General features: G+C 40.5%; 1 protein-coding gene across 7 annotated transcripts in view; it reads left to right on the top strand.

Moving 5' to 3' along the window:
• ptprfa (protein tyrosine phosphatase receptor type Fa) overlaps nucleotides 1–19,655 on the top strand; it is a 327,453-nt gene that overhangs the window by 164,440 nt on the left and 143,358 nt on the right. For 6 of the 7 annotated variants that reach the window (XM_056377834.1, XM_056377829.1, XM_056377831.1 and 3 more), the window contains 3 exons: nucleotides 136–324; nucleotides 6,595–6,612; nucleotides 13,276–13,386. In XM_056377834.1, coding sequence (XP_056233809.1) covers nucleotides 136–324; nucleotides 6,595–6,612; nucleotides 13,276–13,386 — 318 coding nt within the window. Of the gene's footprint in view, nucleotides 1–135; nucleotides 325–6,594; nucleotides 6,613–9,045; nucleotides 10,430–13,275; nucleotides 13,387–19,655 lie in introns of those variants that run through there. The other variant, XM_056377836.1, reaches the window with a different exon arrangement.

The raw sequence follows: 19,655 nt of genomic DNA, 5'->3' as shown, positions 1-19,655 counted from the left end.
GGGGGACCTCACAAGCTCAAGGCTGTGGGATGAACAGGAAAATCACACACCACATGGTCTTAAATGTCATCATCCGCTTATCATGTCCAGCTGTCAGACTACCAATGTTTGTTTGTTTGTTTGTGTTTGTCACAGAGGACCAGATCCCTCATGGTTTCCCCACCATAGACATGGGGCCCCAGCTAAAGGTTGTGGAGAGAACACGTACTGCAACGATGCTGTGTGCAGCTAGTGGCTTTCCTGACCCAGAGATCTACTGGTTCAAAGACTTTCTTCCAGTGGACATCGGCAGCAGCAATGGGCGCATAAAACAGCTGCGTTCAGGTAAAGTAATCATGTCAACAGATCTATGTCCACAACTTCAGGCTCGACTCAGAAATATGACACAGGTGGAATTTGGGTGAGATTTTTTAAAAAATTAAACAAGTCCAGTATAAAAAACTGTCAGGTCTCGAATCAAATGTCCGGTCAAGTCAAGTTCTGTTGAAAATTGTTGTAAATTAAGTTTTAGTTGTTCAGTTAAGTTTATATTTCTCAAATTAAGGTAACATCTCTGAAATGCAGGGAGTGTATTAAGCATTAGTATTAAAACATTTCAAACTGTATCCAGCCTGAGGAATCACACCATAATGCTGAAAAATATTTGATCCTGTCTGAGGTTATATGATTTCAAGCAGTGATGTTTTATCAAGCGTAAATGTAAGTCTTAGAAAAAGACAAACATAGTAAAGAACATTTAGAAAATCAAGGCCACAACACATATGAAACCCACAGCAAAATGATCATATTTTGATTCTACATACATACACACACAAGACCATACACTCATTTAACAGGTTGAGGAGGACTGATACACAAAGAAGAAATTGCATAATTTCCACCAAAGTTTGAAGGTTGATTTTGCTCATAATTTTTTCAGAGAGCAAAAACACAGTAAGCTTTGATGGAAGTAATGTTCCCCACTTTGAGCATGACATAATAGATTTCAGTAACTACCTGAGCAGCATCTGGAATATTGGTGTGCCAACAGTGCTGAATACACCACAGACAGTGGTTAGTATTAACACAGAGGTAGCCACGGGAAGCAGCTTTGTGAGGGGGCGTGCAGCATCCAGCGGAGCAGATAGGGCATCTTCCTCCACAAAACTAGCTCCAGCAGCTCACAGCAGAGCTGGATCGCGGCTAACTGAATAGCCGACCGCCATACAACGTATCAGCTGCCTTTTTCTGTCACTTCCTGTGCCTTCTCTCTCACCCCAAAAACTACATAGCAAGCACCTACATAGCTCTGTAATGGCTGTCCAAGGCAACACTTTCTTGACAGCCCATGCAGCAAGGGTAAGAAGCTGATTTCCAATCACTGAGGGGCCCCTCCTGTGGTTGCTATCTTCCCAACACAAGCAGAGAGGAACGGCTGAGAGACAGACAATAGGATATCACTTGCTTTGAAGTCCACTCCAAGGATTTTCCAAAGTTACAGGCAGGGCCCTAGGTAAGGCCAAACATGCCATGTATCATTAACTGAACAGCATGGCAATTTGTTTCAGTTTGGCTCATAGGGCTTTTCGTCATGTGCAGTCCCACAGCAGCCAAGCACAGATGACTGACTTCATTTAATAAAACAGAGTCATCCTGTTCCACACAAGTTGAATATATAGCAATGTGAAGCATGTAAAGTCAGCACTCCAGAATTATTTCATTTATTTGATATTATAAAAATCATTATGTAGAGGAGTAGATTTTTTTGTAGAGTAGATTTGCTCATGAATTATAATCATATTCTATTAAATGAGTTTGATCCATTAAGAAACACTAATAGCTTTGCTCTGAAAACTACACTTTGTCAGTAATTGCAACAAAGATTGTCCATGGAGGAGTGAGGTGACCTTGACCAGCCACTGAATCTTGAGCTGTTCAGCCAATGAGCAATGTGAGTGCTGGTCTGACGATCTGATTGTCCAAGGATATTGGGAAGAGGATTAATGCATCAGGACTCTGTGGTTAACAACACTGGAGCTAAACTTTAAGTCCTTGATTTAGCAACTAGATGATCACACGCAGTAATAAATGCATGTTTACACTGGTCACAGCAAGACCACAAGTAGCACTGAAGACTTTTTTTTTGTTCAGAAAGCAACTCCAGTGGCCAATATGTGAACAAAGTATGACAAAGATGGTCCTAGTTGAATTACTTATTAGTCATTGGTGGTCAAAGTGGAACTTCAGTAATATAGCACTGCAGTTGAAAAATGTTTGGAGACTCAACAGTCATTAATGGTCAAAATCGAAGCAGCACAGGAAGATATATTCTGTCTTTTATCCACAAATGTGCGTCAAGTTCATAGTGTGTGTATTTGCCCTGAGGATGTTGACCTCAGTTAGTGATTTTCTTGTTTTAGCCTAATATACTTCCATTAGGTGTGAGTTTTAGAATGTGTGAACATAAACGGTAAAGTGTGAGTTCCACCCAGAAAGTTTTGACAGTGTCTTTTTATGTGGCAAACACAGATGAGAAACCAGAGCTGGACGAGTCTGTTATTCAGATCTGTTGTTTGGAAGCATGATGACCTAATCACCTAAACTCTAACACAGGGCTTTGACCCCTATTATAATGTTATTCACTTATATCTGCACAAGATGCAGTCATCCAGGAGTTATCCACTGCCCTGTTAGTCACTCTAACCACCTATGGATTGATGTACAGGGCGACGGAAATGTAATTAACTGGACAAAATTACAAAATAAATTAGGAAATAAAAGTAAATCAGAAAATACATTTTTTCAGACCCTTTCTTGGAAAAAGATCACATTTTTAGACTCCATCCTCTCAGTTTATGATAAAGGCTTACTGTTAAAGTTAAGCTTGGGCCTACAGTAGATAATACTGATGACAGTATGATGACATTGTCAGGGTTATGTGGTCAGACTGCATCTCCAGAAACATAGGAAACATTATACTGCTGTCTTCATATGCTGAGTACTACTCCCCATGACGAGAGAACTGATGGAGATGTAAACGATCAATAGCCTATCAGATTTCCATGTGATAGGATTTTGTTTTGATTTCATTAGTTCTGCTTGGAAAGAGCAAAACTGACGAGCTGAAAGCAACTGGTGCATCTGGCACCATCAGTTTAATCCAGTGACTCAATAGCTATGATGTTCTCTACATCCTGTTTTGATGGACACAACTACAGGAAAAATCCCTCCAGCCCTGACATTGTGAAAATATAATAAAGTCCTATTATTTTTCACAATTAACCCCAAAACCTGTCATGACTAATTTCTCGCTCAAGTGGCGTGGGTTTCATTTAGCTGTCAGACAGCTGTGAAAGAAAGTCATGGCAGGGCTCAGTACAGCCTGGCCCTCTGAAAGCTGCTGATGTCCCCTTCATCACCACAGGGGACACACAGCTTCCAGGGCCTCCCCCTTCTGCTTTCTCTCACCACCTATCTGACAGTTCTTTGTCGTCCTATTGACTCAAGAGCAACTTGGTTTATTATCCAGATCACTGGCATCTGCATAGTAACCATCCTTCTCTCTTCTGTTTCCTGCATATGTCCTGATATGCCCAAATGGCAAATGGATTAAGGAGGGAATGCTACTACTGTCTCAGTAAAATGTATATTACTAGGGCTGAACGATGAATCATTATTAAATCATGATCTGAGTTTAATTTTCAGATCATAAGAGCTCCAATTTGAATTAAGTACCTAAACAAACTGTAAAAGTTGACCAGATTTTTCTGTTTGATGTAGGCCTTCTCTTTGCATGCGGGTGTCCAGACTATAGACTCAGCCAAAGATGGTTTTGTCGAAGGAAACCCATTTGGTATAACTTGGTTTGTTAGAAAGAGCAGACTTTTTTAATTCAAGTGCAAGTGTTTTTCAGCACTGTGTATTTCCCTTTTAATTTTTTTTAATCAATATCTACAACTAAAAACATGAAACTCATCTAGATAATGTTACAGGATTATGATATTAGCCACATACCAGCTTTAATCATTTTAACTTTTTCTGACAAATTAGGGGTTTTCTGTCAGTTTGGTGGACAACTTTAAATATTCACCAGGCTCAGCAGCTGTTGCTATGCAAATGGGTTTAGTGAATCATTGCTCTGCTCACAGCTCTACAATGAAATAAGGCTTTATCCATTTGAAATAGTAAAACATTTTGGGTTCATGATGAAACCTAACCAGACTGTGTCAGATGATATCAGTAGAGTAGGCGATCTATCAGAGGAAGTAGGTGCTCCTCCAATGACCTCTGAATGTAAGGTGCGAATCAGGCTCTGTTCAGACCTGCATTAACATGCGTCTTGTGATCTGTAAACTTATGATCAAAAGTGGTCAGCTCTAAGTACGTCAGTTCACATCAACAATGGGTCTCCAGTGAAGACTTGTGATCTGATCTCACTTCCCTGCTTTATATATGAGTAAACGAGTATGTGTTGTTGTTTTTAGCCAGTCCAACAGACAAGTCTGTTGTCAATGTGCTTGTGTGTATGTGAGTGAGAGAGAGAGCGAGAGAGAAAAAGAGAGAGTGAGTGAGTGAGTGAGTGAGAGAGAGAGCAGGAGGGGTTGAGTGAATCATTGCTCTGCTCACAGCTCTACAATGAAATAAGGCTTTATCCATTTGAAATAGTAAAATATTTTGGGGTCACGATGAAACCTACCCAGACTTTGTCAGAGGACATCAGTGGAGTAGGCGATCTATCAGAGGACGTAGTTGCTCCTCCAATGACCTCTGAATGTTGTCTGAGTGATCGGATCTTAAATGTGTCTTCAATGCGTTTTAGGTGCATCCTGAACTTAGAGCTGACCACTTGTGATTGGATCACATGAGACAGATGTTAATACCTGATCTGAACTGGTCTGAACAGGTCTGAACAGGGCCTCAGAGCAGTTGTGAATTCAGACGTGATAAGATTTAATGTGCTTGTATGGTCAATTTTCTTAGCACTATAATCCTGAGCTTCCACTGTCTGTTAGTCGGGATTGGAACAGACTTTTAAGATGAGTGGCTGGATGTTTATTGACAGAAGCTGGTTGTTTTTTTAGCACAAATCCAGATATGTTGACACACAGTTGTTAATCTTTTGTACTGATAATTTAACCAAGAGAGTTTCATGCCCATCTAAGCCATAAAAGTGCTTCAGCTGTCTCAAAATGGGATGGGACTTTTTTTTGGACCCAGGGGCATCAAAAATAGCTCCTCCCACTGAACATCTGTTTCAGACTAGTTGCCATGAGGCATGACAAACAGTTGGTTAGTCAGAAGCATATGTATAACAATGTATATAGTATTTAATTGTTTTCCCAATTAAGTTGTGCTCACAAAGGTAATTGCTTATTTACAAGAGATGTGAGTCTGAACAGAACCAGAAACCATTTAATAAAGCTGCTGTCACTACAGGTGGATGTCGTGCTGTAAGATCAGATATTTTGTCAGAAAACAAACATGTTGTCTATGAACATCTCATTGACATGTTTAGTATCAACGTATTTGTGACTTGCTAAATATGAATTTACAAAATTGACCTCATTTTGTGAGGAAATAATGCATCCATGTAATCTAGCTGCAATAACTTTTCCTTCAAAATGTATTTGCTGTTGCACATGCAGAACTGTGTAAATATAATCTCCAAGGCACAGTGATACTGATCAGCACCTCCAGGATTCTGGGGCTCAAACAGTCTTTTCTATCAGTTCATGAAGTTTAATTTTAGCCAAAGCAGGTAAACAGTACGCGCTTGTAATCATTACTATAAGTGACAAAGTATGTAGCTGTTATCAATAAATGTATTTGAACTAACTCTTAGACTTTTCTCAGGGAGGACCCCTACAATAAGCAGCTGCATTATTTTATGTGGTTACACATAGAAACAAGATACATTTGGTAGGCCTATCATAACTTTTTAAACCTCATTTGTATATTTAACTTCTAGAAAATTGTTAAAATAAAACTGCAAGTGGTTGCAATTATATATTTTCCTCAAATCGTTCAGCCCTAAATAGTACACAGGAAAAATGCTGACAATAGTTTAGATGACCCAAATAAAAATACATCTATAGTATACATATTTTAGAGCTTGATAGGGCTTCAGCACTGATGCAGGTGTGGGGAATAAGTAGCTTTACTGTCATAGCAGGATGCCAGCTCCATGGAGTAAATAGCCAGTTGTATAATGCAAATAATCTGTAAAGTATATCTATATGCACAGATAAAAGAAACATTTTTTTGCTTATCCAGAGCTTGGGTGGAAAATAATACAAATTTGTACTAAAGAAAATAGCTTTCATCAAGGATACATTGCCACAGCTGCCATTTATGAAATGTTTTTTTTTTTTTTTTAAAGTAATCATTCAGCTTATTCTTCTCTCTCAGCTTTGCTTAGTCAACATTAAATAATACCTTACATAATTACAGATTAGTTTTTTTAAACAGGGTGAGAATAGCAGTCGCTCTTGTCACTGCTGTTTTCCTCTCTTTGCTCTCCTGCCATTCTTGTCTTTCTCTGTTTCACTTTTTCTTCTCTTCTCTTTATACTAATGGTTATCTCTAATCTTATTTGCATTCAAATTACCTCACCAGGTGGTACACCGATCAGAGGTAAGAATGCTGGGTACAAAAAATGTCTACTTATCCTCCTCACTGCTACCTCCTCTCCATCACCTCCGTCCTCCTCCTCCCGTCACCTCACTGTGTCCACATTTCCAGGCCTCTGGCCTCTTCGCCTGCTCCGACACTTTCTCTGCTTTCAGCACAGAAGCTTTCAGTGTGTATAGAGAAAAACAAGAGGCAGCTACACACCTGCTATATAATATAGAATATAATTAAACAAACAAAGAGTCTTTTCGTTTGAAAAATGATTTCATTAGGAAACCAGGCAACACACATGAATCATGTCTACTAGCTAGCCATAGCCAAGTACTCATTTTGATTGTGTTCACACTTAACATGTTTGGTGTTCAACCCAAATTTAAACACCCAATTCTGAAAAGTGTCTGGTTCAGCTCAAAATGGTGGTTTAGGGTTCACAAGAAGCTGATAATGTGACTTTAGTTGAATGTGTCACATTAGGTTTATCCAACATTACCATAAACCTGCTCTTTGAAAGGAAGAGCTCACCCTCACAGTGTAAACGCAGTGCCGGGAAACCTACAACCCACATTGTTATTAACAGTAACAAGACAAACAGCTGCTGTAGTAATACATACTGTATATATATGTAAATGTAAATGTAAATGTACTTTATTTATACAGCCCTTTACAACAATCCTTTCGGTGCACCAAAGTGCTTTACAACAGGTAATAGGTGAAGAGATAAATAAGCGAAAAACAATTAAAAAAAAAATAATAAAAGAACAATAAGAGCAATAAAATACAACAAAATTGATTAAGATAAGATTGTGAAAAGTGTTGTCATACTACTGGGTATTGAAGGCCATCCTAAATAGGTGGGTTTTTAGGCTAGCTTTGAAGCGGATCTCGGTGGGGAGCTTATTCCAGAGCCTAGGGGCAGCAACAGAAAAGGCTCGGTCACCCCAGTGTTTGTATTTTGATCTGGGCAAAAGTTGAATTGTTGACCTCAGAGGTCTACCAGGATTTCGGACAGTTAAAAGATCAGATAAATACGATGGGGCAAGGCCGTTGCGAACTTTAAAAACGAACAATAAAAGTTTGAAATCAATTCTATAACGGACAGGCAGCCAGTGAAGAGAGTTAAGAACAGGAGTGATGTGCACCCGTCTGTTAGTGTTGGTTAAAAGACGGGCAGCCGCGTTTTGCACAAGTTGAAGGCGACCGAGAGAAGACTGGGAGACACCGACATAAAGCGCATTGCAGTAGTCTAACCTTGAGTTTATTAGTGCATGGATGGCTTTCTCAAGGTCGTGACGGCTTAAAAACATTTTAACTTTGGCCAGGAGACGCAACTGGAAAAAGCTAGTCCTGACAACATTGTTAATTTGTTTGTCAAAGGTCACTCCCAGATTTCTGACCGTTGGACTGAGCTTTGAAGACAAGGTGCCAAAGCCAGCCGTCACAGTATCCCCAGACACAATACTTTCAGTTTTATCATCATTTAGATGAAGAAAATTTTGTGCCAACCACTGCTTAATGTCAGCAATACAATCAAACAGAGAACATTGAGCACTGTTACTATTAGGCTTCACTGGCAGGTAGATTTGTAAATTGTCTGCATAACAGTGAAAAGAAAGGTTGTGCCTGGCTATAATTGACCCAAGTGGTAGCATGTACAATGAGAAGAGTAAAGGGCCAATAATAGATCCTTGTGGGACTCCAGAACAGAGGGGAGCGCTGGAAGAGGAAAGGTCACCAACCATAACAGAGAAGGTTCTACTGGACAAGTAAGACGAAAACCACGTCAATGCAGTGCCGTGGATGCCAACATAGTTAGTTAGACTTGACAGGAGGACTGCATGGTCCACCGTGTCAAATGCTGCTGTAAGATCAAGCAGCACCAAGACAGCAGGGCACTTGGCATCCACAGACAGAGCAATGTCGTTGTGCACCTTTAACATTGCAGACTCGGTGCTGTGCCGAGCCCTAAACCCAGATTGAAACTTCTCAAGAACAGAATTATCCTCAGGAAAGGATTTTAATTGTATAAAAACAACTTTTTCTAAAACCTTAGAAAGAAAGGGCAGATTGGAAACAGGTCTAAAGTTTGATAAAACTGAGGGGTCAGGATTAGGCTTTTTAAGAAGGGGCCTGACCACAGCATGTTTAAAAGCAGCTGGGACAGTTCCTAATCTAAGGCAGGAATTAATTAAAACCATGAGACTAGGCCCCGCAGTATTAAAAAACATTTTCAACAATTTGGCCGGGACAATATCCACTGGGCAATTTGTAGGTTTCAGAGATTTCACAACGTCACAGAGAGAAGAAAAGGAAACCAGCTCAAACTGATCAAACACGGCAGAATGAGCTGGGGCAACAGGTAGATCCTTATTTGTACTCATAATAACACTCTCACTAGTGACTTTTCTGACAGACTCCACTTTGTCAACAAAATAATGAAGAAAATTCTCACAAGTGGCTATTGATACATCAGTCACAGCTGAAGTGCATGGGTTAACAACAGCGTTAATTGTATCAAATAACACCTTAGATCGATGACTGCTGCTAGAAATAATATTAGAGAGGTACTGAGATTTTGCTTCGCGTACAGCTCTCTGATAATCAGTGAGACAGTCCCTTAACATTTCCAGAGACACTTGGAGTTTGTCCTTCTTAAATCTACGTTCTGCCTGCCTGCAGCGTTGCCTGATGGTGCGGGTGGTGGCGTTCAGCCAGGGGTCAGTTCTTGGCTTGGCAGGTTTCTGCCTAAAAGGGGCAATAGCATCCAGAATCCCAGCACAGGTGGAGTGGAAGGACGGGAAGAAAATGATCAGGACAAAAAGGGGGAGCCAGGCTGATCAAGGGAAAGAACTGTGAGTCATTGAAGGCAGCAGTAAATTCAGCGGCCGTAGAGGGAGTGATGATACGCCGTTGACAAGATGAAGCAAGAGGTTTGCTGGCTGGTTGGGCGGCTAACACTTCAAAAATGATAGGGAGATGATCAGAGATTGCAGTCTCAGAAATCTCTTTCAGGGAAACTGAGAGAACGATAGATATAACAAGGTCCAATGTGTGCCCAAGATGGTGCGTTGGTTTATACGGATTGAATCAAGTTAAAAGTTGCCAACAGGCTTTTGAAGTCAGTGGCGAGCTGGTCAGATAGGCAACAAACATGAACATTAAAATCCCCACAGATCAGGAGCTTGTCATATTTTGAGAGCATGTCAGCCAGAAACTCGGAAAACTCCTGAATAAAACCCTTATTGTATTTCGGAGGGCGATAAACAATTGCGCACAACACAGGACTTGCAAACTCCACCGCAAACAATTGCAGTTCAAACGAGGAGTATGTACCTGTGGGAAGAAGCCGACATTTAAAATTGTCATTAAACACAGCAGCAAGTCCCCCCCCCCCTCGCCCCGACAACCGCGGGGAGCTGAAAAAAGAACAGCTGGGTGGGAGGAGCTCAGAGAAGGCGCTGTTCTCACCTGGTTTCAGCCAGGTTTCAGTCAATAGGAGGAAATCTAAGGAATGCGAAGTAAAAAAGTAATTTAGGATAAAAGTCTTATGTGCAACAGATCTGGTGTTGATAAGAGCCATGCGAACCAGATGCAGATCCGTCTGTTGGGAGGCCCGGTTGACCGGACGGAGATTCTCCAGCGCGCGGCCCCGTCTACGGATCCTCACGGGTCGGCGGCAGGGAGGTGGGTACGCGGCCTCCGGTACTACCGGCAGCAGCCATCGGTAGGAGTAAACCACGGATCCTCGGATGTTGTAACTGGCAGAGTCACTGGAGAAACCGAACAGCGGATGGCGAGCATTGTACGTGGAGGATGAAGCCAGGTGATCTTTCAGATCTTTCACTCCACCTCTCTTTCCTCGTCTTCTGCGACGGCTGTTGCATGGTAACCGACCAGGAAGACGCCATAGATAAGAGGGTACAGACGCCAGAACAGGTGGCGGTGGTTTTGTCTGATCATTAAAGTCCTGGATCAGTAGTTTATCCACAGAAACGCGGATTTTTAAGAGACTCAGGCGATCATACACCAGTAGTTGATGACACTTTGTGAGATAAAAGTGATAAACACAGGACAATATACAAAAAAGGTAGCAGAGGTAGACGGCCAGCCACACACAACGGCGCCATCTTTTCCTTGGTTATATATATATATATATATATATATATATATATGTTTATATAATGTGTATATACACACACATACATGTGTTACCATGGTTACCCAATGTTGTGTCAAAGTGTCAAACTTTGTTGACACTTGCCACAATCAGCAGACAGTAAGTTGATTTGCTTTGGTTTCACACTACAAAGGATCAAATTAGAAGTGGACCTAAACCCACATTTTAAGGTGGTCTCAGTTAGGTCCAGAGTTTCACACCAGCCTAAACAAACCATCACGATGAACTACATCAAACATGTTAAATGTGAAAGCACAAAACACAGCCTTACAGCATCAGCTGCTTCATGAACATTACTATCAGTCAACATGGAAGTCCAACAATGCCAAAAGGCTGTTAATAAATACAAATAAAGGTCCTATATATCCGGGATGCCACAGATCCAATATACTGTGGAATCCCATTCCTTTCTACTTTAACGTGTCGCTGTCAGTTCTCCTAGATTTCACTGCCTAGGCCAGTGAGCCGTATCAGGGAAACGAGCCCATCAGCATACATGATAACTTCCCACTTTATAGTTTGTAGATGACAAACTTTGTGTCATGAAGGTATAAAAGTTTGACCTCTGTCTGCAAGCTGTCCTTAGAAGCTGCAGAGAGGGAATGCATGCACCGTTATTGAAAGCTCAATGTCCGAAGGGCAGAGGAAGTTTTGGAAGTAACATTTTGTTTGGGGCTTCATAGTCTCCATCTGTAAGAAGTCACACCTTCTGCAGCAGCACTGACCTTTTTCATGCCAAGAGGTCAGAGCAAACGATCACCAGCAACTTTTACAACTGTCAAGAGAGAATGAATCATTTTCAGAACAATTCTGAATGAGCAGTGAGAAAGGCAATATCACAAAATGGAAAAGTGGAAATACAGAAATAGATAGATTCAGTGACTTCAGCAGTAGTGTGATGATCGGTCTACAGTCTCATGGACATTTTGAGATTGTTTTTTGATATGTAGGAGAAAGGCTGTGTGTGTGTGTGTGTGTGTGTGTGTGTGTATGTATGTGTGTGTGCGTGAGCATGGCCTTTTTTGACTGCATGGAGGTTGCTCCTCCTTCATTTCTAGGCTCACTGTCTGCAAAAGACCCACAAGGGATGTGACTACACACATATTGTTTCGACTGCTTGATTTTTTTTTTTTTCTTTAACTAGCACTGAACATTGTGATACACACCCATCCCATGTTGCATTTCAGGATTGTATTCTGAAATATGTACATGTTAACATTTTATTTGTCACATTTCTTATTGTCCAATGCAAAACTGCATGATGTGTGTCACATTCATAGTCAATATATAATATCGCATAATCACCACAGATACACTCATATTCTCGATCTCAAACCTAATCTCTCTACTGACCATTGAATATTAAATGTTTGTGTAAATACTATCAAGTTGATGTAACCAAGTGGTTTCAGGTAAGTTATGTTTTACATGTTCTTTCCCTGAAATGAAAGTTTCAAACCACAACTTAAGTGAGCATTAAAGGTGCTTTGTGGAGGTGGGGGAGAAAGGGTCTATCCAATGGAAACACAAGTATTGCACAAGTGTTGCACTAAAGGCTTAGACCAATAAAGGGGGTCTAAGTTATTACTAAACTGGATTTAAACAAGTAATCAACATTACATTTTATGTGTCTATGTGCATTGAGACAGAGTTTAGACACTTTGCTAACAGTTTCAATTTCTTTTATCTTTGATCCAGGTGGTAAAATCACAATATCACATATAGCAACTACCAACTGTTTTATACAATGACCAGCACAAGTGTATGAAGCAAATAATTATCAAATCATATTATCAACTGAATATCAAAATTCGAAATTGAATCAATGTTGAATACTTAGTGTTGAAAATTAAATACTGTTCAGATCTGAACATCTGGGAACAGTTGACCCTGAAAGGAAGAGATGATTCCAGGCTACTACTGAGATTTTTTCTGTAAATCACTTCTTCCTTCTCAACTGTTGTTGTGTTTCATATTTTATACTGCACCATCCTGACAGCAACATGATGTCCTGAGGAGGCGTATTTTCATTTGTTGAGCTCTTATCATGCTTCCCTGTGAGTGTGTTAGCCGTTGACTGCAGTGAGACAACTGATGTGACTGGCTGAGAGTGGATTTATTAATCATAATTTTGAATCATCTTTATGTTATACTGTATATATTCACCTAGCCCTTGCTCTCATGAGATGAGTCATTGACAGTGTTAGTGTGACACTACAAGAAGTCCTGGGTCATCTTGAATGAGCCTAATCATTTTTGGTCATTGCCATAAATGATTAGATAAGAGTATAAGTTTTTTCTTCTTATATGTATAGAAAGGAAACATTACAGGATCAGGTTTGGGTTGATTTTGCCAAGTATCTGTACAGATAGGTGATGCAGGACTAGTGTTAGTGTGTCTGAATCAGTTTACTGTGCCACCATGTCTGTGTGTGTTGTATTGAATGTGTTTGTGCAGACCTGAACGGTGACATTTTGGCCTCCCTCACCAGGAGCACTTCAGATTGAGAACAGCGAGGAGTCAGACCAGGGCAAGTACGAGTGTGTGGCAGTCAACGGTGCCGGGACTCGCTACTCGGCTCCGGCTAACCTGTATGTTCGAGGTAAGATCTCTCTTGACCCCAACTGTCACCTCCCTGCTGCCATTCAGGTCGCCACCTCCAGCAGTAAGGTCTTCTCTCGTCACCTCCACTGTACCACTGCTAGTAAGGAAACTGGCTTCCTGGATTGAGCTGCAGAGAAAATCAAACTTGTTGATGCCTGTCCAGCTTTCAAACTGTCACTTCCTGTGCTCTCTGTCTCCCTGTCTGTTTCATCTTCGTCTCCTGGGGATGATTTATGTATTTTGCTCCACTGCCATGTTAGTTTATTTGACTTGCCTAACCTCAGTGGTGACGGCAGGGTAGGGGTGACTCCTCAGGGGTGAAAGAGAGGTTGGCTGCAGTTTTCCGCCTTTGTTTTGGGGAAGTGGAGGTATACGCGTGGAGTCTTGTCACAAAGATAAGCTTACACCTTCACATATGTCCCATGTGGGAGAAAAACAGGCAGGAAATTCCCCTGAAAGCTTGAGTCGGCTGAATGTGCTGCAACAAAAGGTAGCAAGGTGAAAGCGAGCCTTGGGGCGTATCATAAGTTGGCCTTGTCAACAAACAGCTCAATTAGCCTCAACCAATATCGGGTTCTCAAAGGCTATTTTCAAAAAATGGTGGTTATTCATTACTGCTTTAATCTCTTGTTCATTTGATGTTCCCACTGACAATGCTCTTTGATGTAGTCAAAAAAAAATAATGTCAAAGCCAGTGCTGTTTTAAAGATATTCTCTACTGTTTTGAACATTTCTCATAAATCAGAGCGACTGGTCGACGTGACCTGGTGACAGATCTCATGTGTACTCTTGTCTCAGCCCTAAAGCGACATCATACTTACAGAGTCATAGAATCTGATTTAAATGAGGTCTTGATTTTTTCATGTGTATCTTAATACAATACTCACATGTGTATAAGCACGTGTGCAAGCATGTGTGCATGCTGTATGAATAACAATAAGAGATCGCCCAGTGCTCACTCTTGAGATAAAAAATTGCCTTTTAGAACTAAAAAACAAAACCTGTTCATTAAAGTTAATGGAAAGTATTGTAGTAGTCATAAATAAAGATAGTTAATCTGTCATGTTTTTTATAAGAAGTATCCTCCACTAAACCAAACAGAGCTGTAGCCAACAGAGTCTGATGATGAAGTACATGGTTTGTCATCTCTGCTTCTCTTTCCAAAGTTCTTGCCTGTGTTGTTTTACCCTTTAACATTTCCAGGTGTGCTGATAGCTTATTTAATTTCTGAGTGTGGCTTCTGAGCAGTGCAACCTGCCATATGTTGCCAAAGTGTGTGTGTGTGTGTGTGTCTGTGTGTGTGTGTGTGTGTGTGTGTCTGTGTGTGTGTCTTTTTTTTCTACATATTCTTTTAGTTTCTTTTGTCTTTTCCTTCTCTGTATTTGTTGTCAGGTCCACAGTCGCTCTTCCACTCTACACACACTGTATATGTTTTTGTTCATCTGTCCAATGCTTATCTTTCTAGCTACATATGAAGGCTGCTGCTCTTCATTGTTTCATGTGCTTCGTTTTGTTTGCACCTTGTCTACTGATCGTACGAGGGAGTATTTAAAGTTGAGAGGATGTTTGTGAATGTTTTTGTTCATATTCAAAAGAGATATTGTCACAGAGGCTGCCCAGCTAAGAGATGACACAGAAACACAGAGGGAATTTCAGACTGAGTAAATTAAGATGATACCACATTGATTTGGTGAATTCAGGCAGCTGTGGCTGAGACCAGTGGTCAGGGGGTGTGACTGATTGTAGGATAACTTTTTAGTCTTAAGTATAAGTCAGTCTTTGTTTTTGAGAAACCATCTAACCTGCATGGCACTGATCCAATAGCAAGATTAAGTCTGAGCTACCAGCAGGGAGCAGACCAAATCATCTACAGACCCTCAAATAATTCCATCCTTTAAAACACTGTTAAGCCAATGTAGCTTTGCCAAGCAGGTATCTGCTCTTAGCTTAGGTCAGAGGACTTGAAGGGAGGTCAGGGTTAGAGATCAATGTCACCTATTAGAGGACTCAGTAGATTTATGATGACGCAGCCTGATGCTCACTGCAGTTCAAACGTGATCTTACATATAGATGCTCAGCTTTGGTACACTGAGAATTGTTTTCATAGGATCTCAACACCTTCTGGTATAAGGTGTATATTAACTGCGAGTTCTAGAGGGAAATAATTCATCCACGGCTCGGGAATGGGAAGATGAGTAGATAAAATGTATTTAAACATCTTAATGAAAATCAAGTGCTGTCTTACAGATGAATGTAGTCTTTCTAAATGTAGTCTTTGCCAGATCACACATCAGTTAGTGACTAAGAGGACCAACAGGACAGTCTCATTTAACGCAGTATTAGCTTACAAGTGTTACTCCATAGAAATTAAACTGTTCTCAGTTAGGAGAAGTACACATTTCAAGGTGTGTTTGAGTAATCCTGTCAGGGGCCATTTTTATGTGCTTATTCATTTCAGGGCTCTGTGGCTGAGCTCGGCCAGAGTCGGTAACACACTGTCTGCTTTGTGTTCTTGGTGTAGTCTGGTTGCCAGCAAGCCTCGGCCCCTTCATGCTGCCTAAAATTACAGGCTATGAAGGGCTGAAGCAATGTTAAGGACAGGGAGGTGAAAGTGGGTATGTGTAATGTGTCTTCTGCATCTGCAGCTGTGCATCCACTTTTATGGCTACTGTACTGTATTTTTTGTGCCGTGTGTGTGTGTGTGTGTGTGTGTGTGTTTGTGTGAGAGAGTGTGTGTGTTCCTCACTCATTAATGGATAAGCAGATATTTGCCTGTTTTACTCTCTCTGTTTCTCCTTGTCTTCTTCCTCTCACTCCTTATTTTGCCCCTCTTGATGTTTATTTTCTATTTTTTTGTTTTATCTTAAATCCCTCCATTATCATTGCACCCCACCATCCAAAAACACAATCCAAATCTCACCATTCAGATCAACGGGAAGGTTGGTTTTTTCACTCTTTTCCCTCCTAACACCATGGCCTGGCAGACTGGAGCCGTGCCGCGCCGGCATCTTGCTAGGCGCCTCAGGCCCGTCCCAGCCTCTCTCTCAGGACCCCAACATCACAGTGCAACCCTTTTGCTCCCCCAACTGCACCCCTCCCCACAGCTTCAGTATATGCTGCCTTGCACCTCATCTCATATTGCTCCATGCAGCCTGCTCCTCTGAAATTTTGTGAAATGAGCATGTCTTAAATGCTAATAAGGTGCTTTCTGCAACAAAAAAAAAAATTTCCCAACCAGGAAAGGATGCGACACTTAAATGGCATAGAAGAATAGAAATTATTTTTCCTTTTTTTTGTTTTTTTGCAAGAGTGACTAAACCCCCTATGTTGCAACATGGTTGATGTTCAGGTGTCCAGTGATTGGGCCTTTCTTAATTCAGACCACAGTGAGTTTAAAATGGATGAACTTGTCAAGATGAACTTGCAGGAAAGGAGGACAAATGACATTTAATTTGCAATTGAGGCAACAGGGTTATTGCTAATATCACAAGATGATCAGACCTTTGGTGGTCACTGTAATATACAGTACATTTATCTGCCTGTGTGTGTCATCATTCATATATATTTATCAACTTTCATTGTCATAAATTTCCCCTCGGGGATAAATAAAGTATCTATCTATCTATCTATCTATCTATCTAGTGTAGCAATGTGTACATCAGCCCTAATTTCACAGATCTGGTAACTACGACAGGCACTGACCACCTGGTCTGTCCCAGCCCGTGGTTCCCGAACATCCCTGAAAAAAGTACATTTTCGCCTATTCCAAATCTGAAGACCTAATGTCCTCTGTCATCACTGGTTGATGAAAAATGCAGATTTACCTCTAATTGACACAAGTCAGCTCCCAAAGTCACAAAACAACTGCAAGAAGGCATAAGAAGTCCTTAGCTACATGATATAGACTCACTCATCAGAATATGAGAACAGATAGGTGGAGTCTAGATTTAAGAAAGGCCTCACGTTAAGCTCACTGACAGTGAAGGGGCATGAAACTCTCCTGGGTGGATTATCAGGCCAAAAGGTGAATAGCTGCGTTTGAAGATATCTGGTTATTTGATAAAACATGCCAAACAAACTTTCAGATTCTGGATAAATTCAGTAACCTTGGCAACAATGAAACATCCAGACTTTTCTTCAGTTCTGACAGGCTTTTTTGCATTAGATCAGTGGCAGAGGCCATCTGAAAGAAACATTTGAACATCTGTTTCTTATAAACAAAAATGAAATAAATAAGGTTGTTGACCATAACATAAACTAAATAATGTACAAGGCTCCTGTGTTTCTGTGTGGAGGAACACTGTGTAATTGTATATGTAGGGCCATGCACTGTTTTCTTTGGGATTCTTGGGTAGTCTTTAACTAAACCTCACTATGATGAAAGCTTTGTCACTTGCCCAGACAAAACTTCTGGCTGTTCTTTACATGTGACAAAGATGTTTTGTTACGCACTTTTCTTGATGGAGGAACATAATCTTTTCGTAATTTGCATTCACAAGATAATCTAAATTCAGAGTTTGTGCTCACTTCACAAAATGCTAATAATGCAAATAATGTCCTCTCCAGCATGCTGTTTGTGATTTTATAGTCTAATTCAAAGGCATGGCTCATCTCAGCTTTCTGCTTTCTGACCCTCATAACACTTAGCAGCAGGCTCTGAGCTCTCACTGCTTTCACCATGCTCTTCTCTTATCTGTGTCTGCTACAAAACTAAACTCTGCAAGAGAACCAAATAGCCTCAAACATGTTTATACAGCTTTTTCCCAGAGTCTTACTGCTGCATCATTAATAGGAGAATGTGGAGGAACTCAGAAATTGAGGTCAAGTGAACTAGTACTGGAGAAAACTGCAGCCCAGCTGAAGTAATTGTGTTGGATTTGTGGATTTGCAGACTTGAAGTGCAGCGTGTTGATCATATTCTATTCTGCAGAAACAGGTTTTTTATGTCTTAGGTCAGAGACATAAAGACAGACGCAAAGGATCTTACACAGAATTTCAAATTTTAGAAACAAAACTTACTACCAAGCAGTACTACTCTTTTAGGAAAAGGATGTGCTAGATTCTTGGTAACTCCAACAAAGCCATTTAACCTGATAAAGTGGCTTTGATTGTAGAAGAAGAAAACTAGAGAAGCCATGACAGTAAAATATTGTAAAAGAAAATGAATGGTTATCATATAATTTAGTTAAAGCATTTTTCAACACAAAATGTATTTTGTGTAGCTTTTTTGAATATGTGAAACTGTCAAATCCAAAATGAAGGAAAAGATTACAGTGGTTATTTCTGACCCAGTAGGAACATGGAAAAATGTAGCTGCAGGAGTAAACCCAAATATCAAATCACATTTAAACCGAACAAGGCAACACAACTAAGCGGACTGGCAGTAGAAACTTAAGCTATCCCAAGCATGCCTTGTCTCTAAGTGTAGTGTGTCTTCATGAGATGAAGCTGCACCATTCATACTAACTGAGACTCTCAATTCACCCTGATTGTCCAGTGCTGAATCAAAACTCAGTAGTAAAATTAAACCTGTGCAGTGAGACTGTTTTCACCAGAGTCAGAATGTTATGCTACAAACAAAACTATTTTTTTTTTTTAATAATTGTATTTTACATTTTATATTGTTTGTAGCGTAACGAAACTTAGCTAAACTTAATTTAACTTAATTCAGAGATACTGGTTGCCCATTGTAAAGTCTATTGCATTGATTTATCACCCAAAGCTACAGTGCAGTGTAGGATGAACTAAAGGCTCACTCCACTGTCAGCTTCAAGATCCAATGCATCAGTCATAAAACCAAATTCTTCAGAATAAGATGACATTGTATTCCAGTGTTATACCCCCCCTCTTGGAGAGAAAGAAACAGAGAATAATTCAAAGGATGAAACCTCATGTATCACTCAATGCATAGGCGACTTGAGAAATGTTGGCTCAGCAGCGGTGAGGATCTTATCGGATATGTTCCAGGGTTACAGATTGAACCCCTGGTACACTAAGGTGTTTTTAATCTAAGACTCCATTAGTTTAACATCTTTCTCATCACATTTGTCATTTCTATTTTGACATCCAGACAGTACGTAGCTGCAGCATAGATTTATGCCCACTTCTGCTGCACACAATGAGTTGATATTTGAAGAGCACTTCATGCTTTGCAGCACCACAAGCTCCTAACCTCACCACCTCACTAGTGATAACATTTCATGAAACGTACTGTCGTAACTGTTAAGTAGCCATTGTAATTAGCGGATTGTTACTTTTTTGATGACA

This window comes from Seriola aureovittata, chromosome 6, assembly GCF_021018895.1.
Source record: "Seriola aureovittata isolate HTS-2021-v1 ecotype China chromosome 6, ASM2101889v1, whole genome shotgun sequence".
In the NCBI taxonomy this organism is placed as follows: Eukaryota; Metazoa; Chordata; class Actinopteri; order Carangiformes; family Carangidae; genus Seriola; species Seriola aureovittata.
The sequence above is the reverse complement of the archived record's forward strand: the minus strand, read 5'-3'. Positions and strand labels throughout refer to the sequence as shown.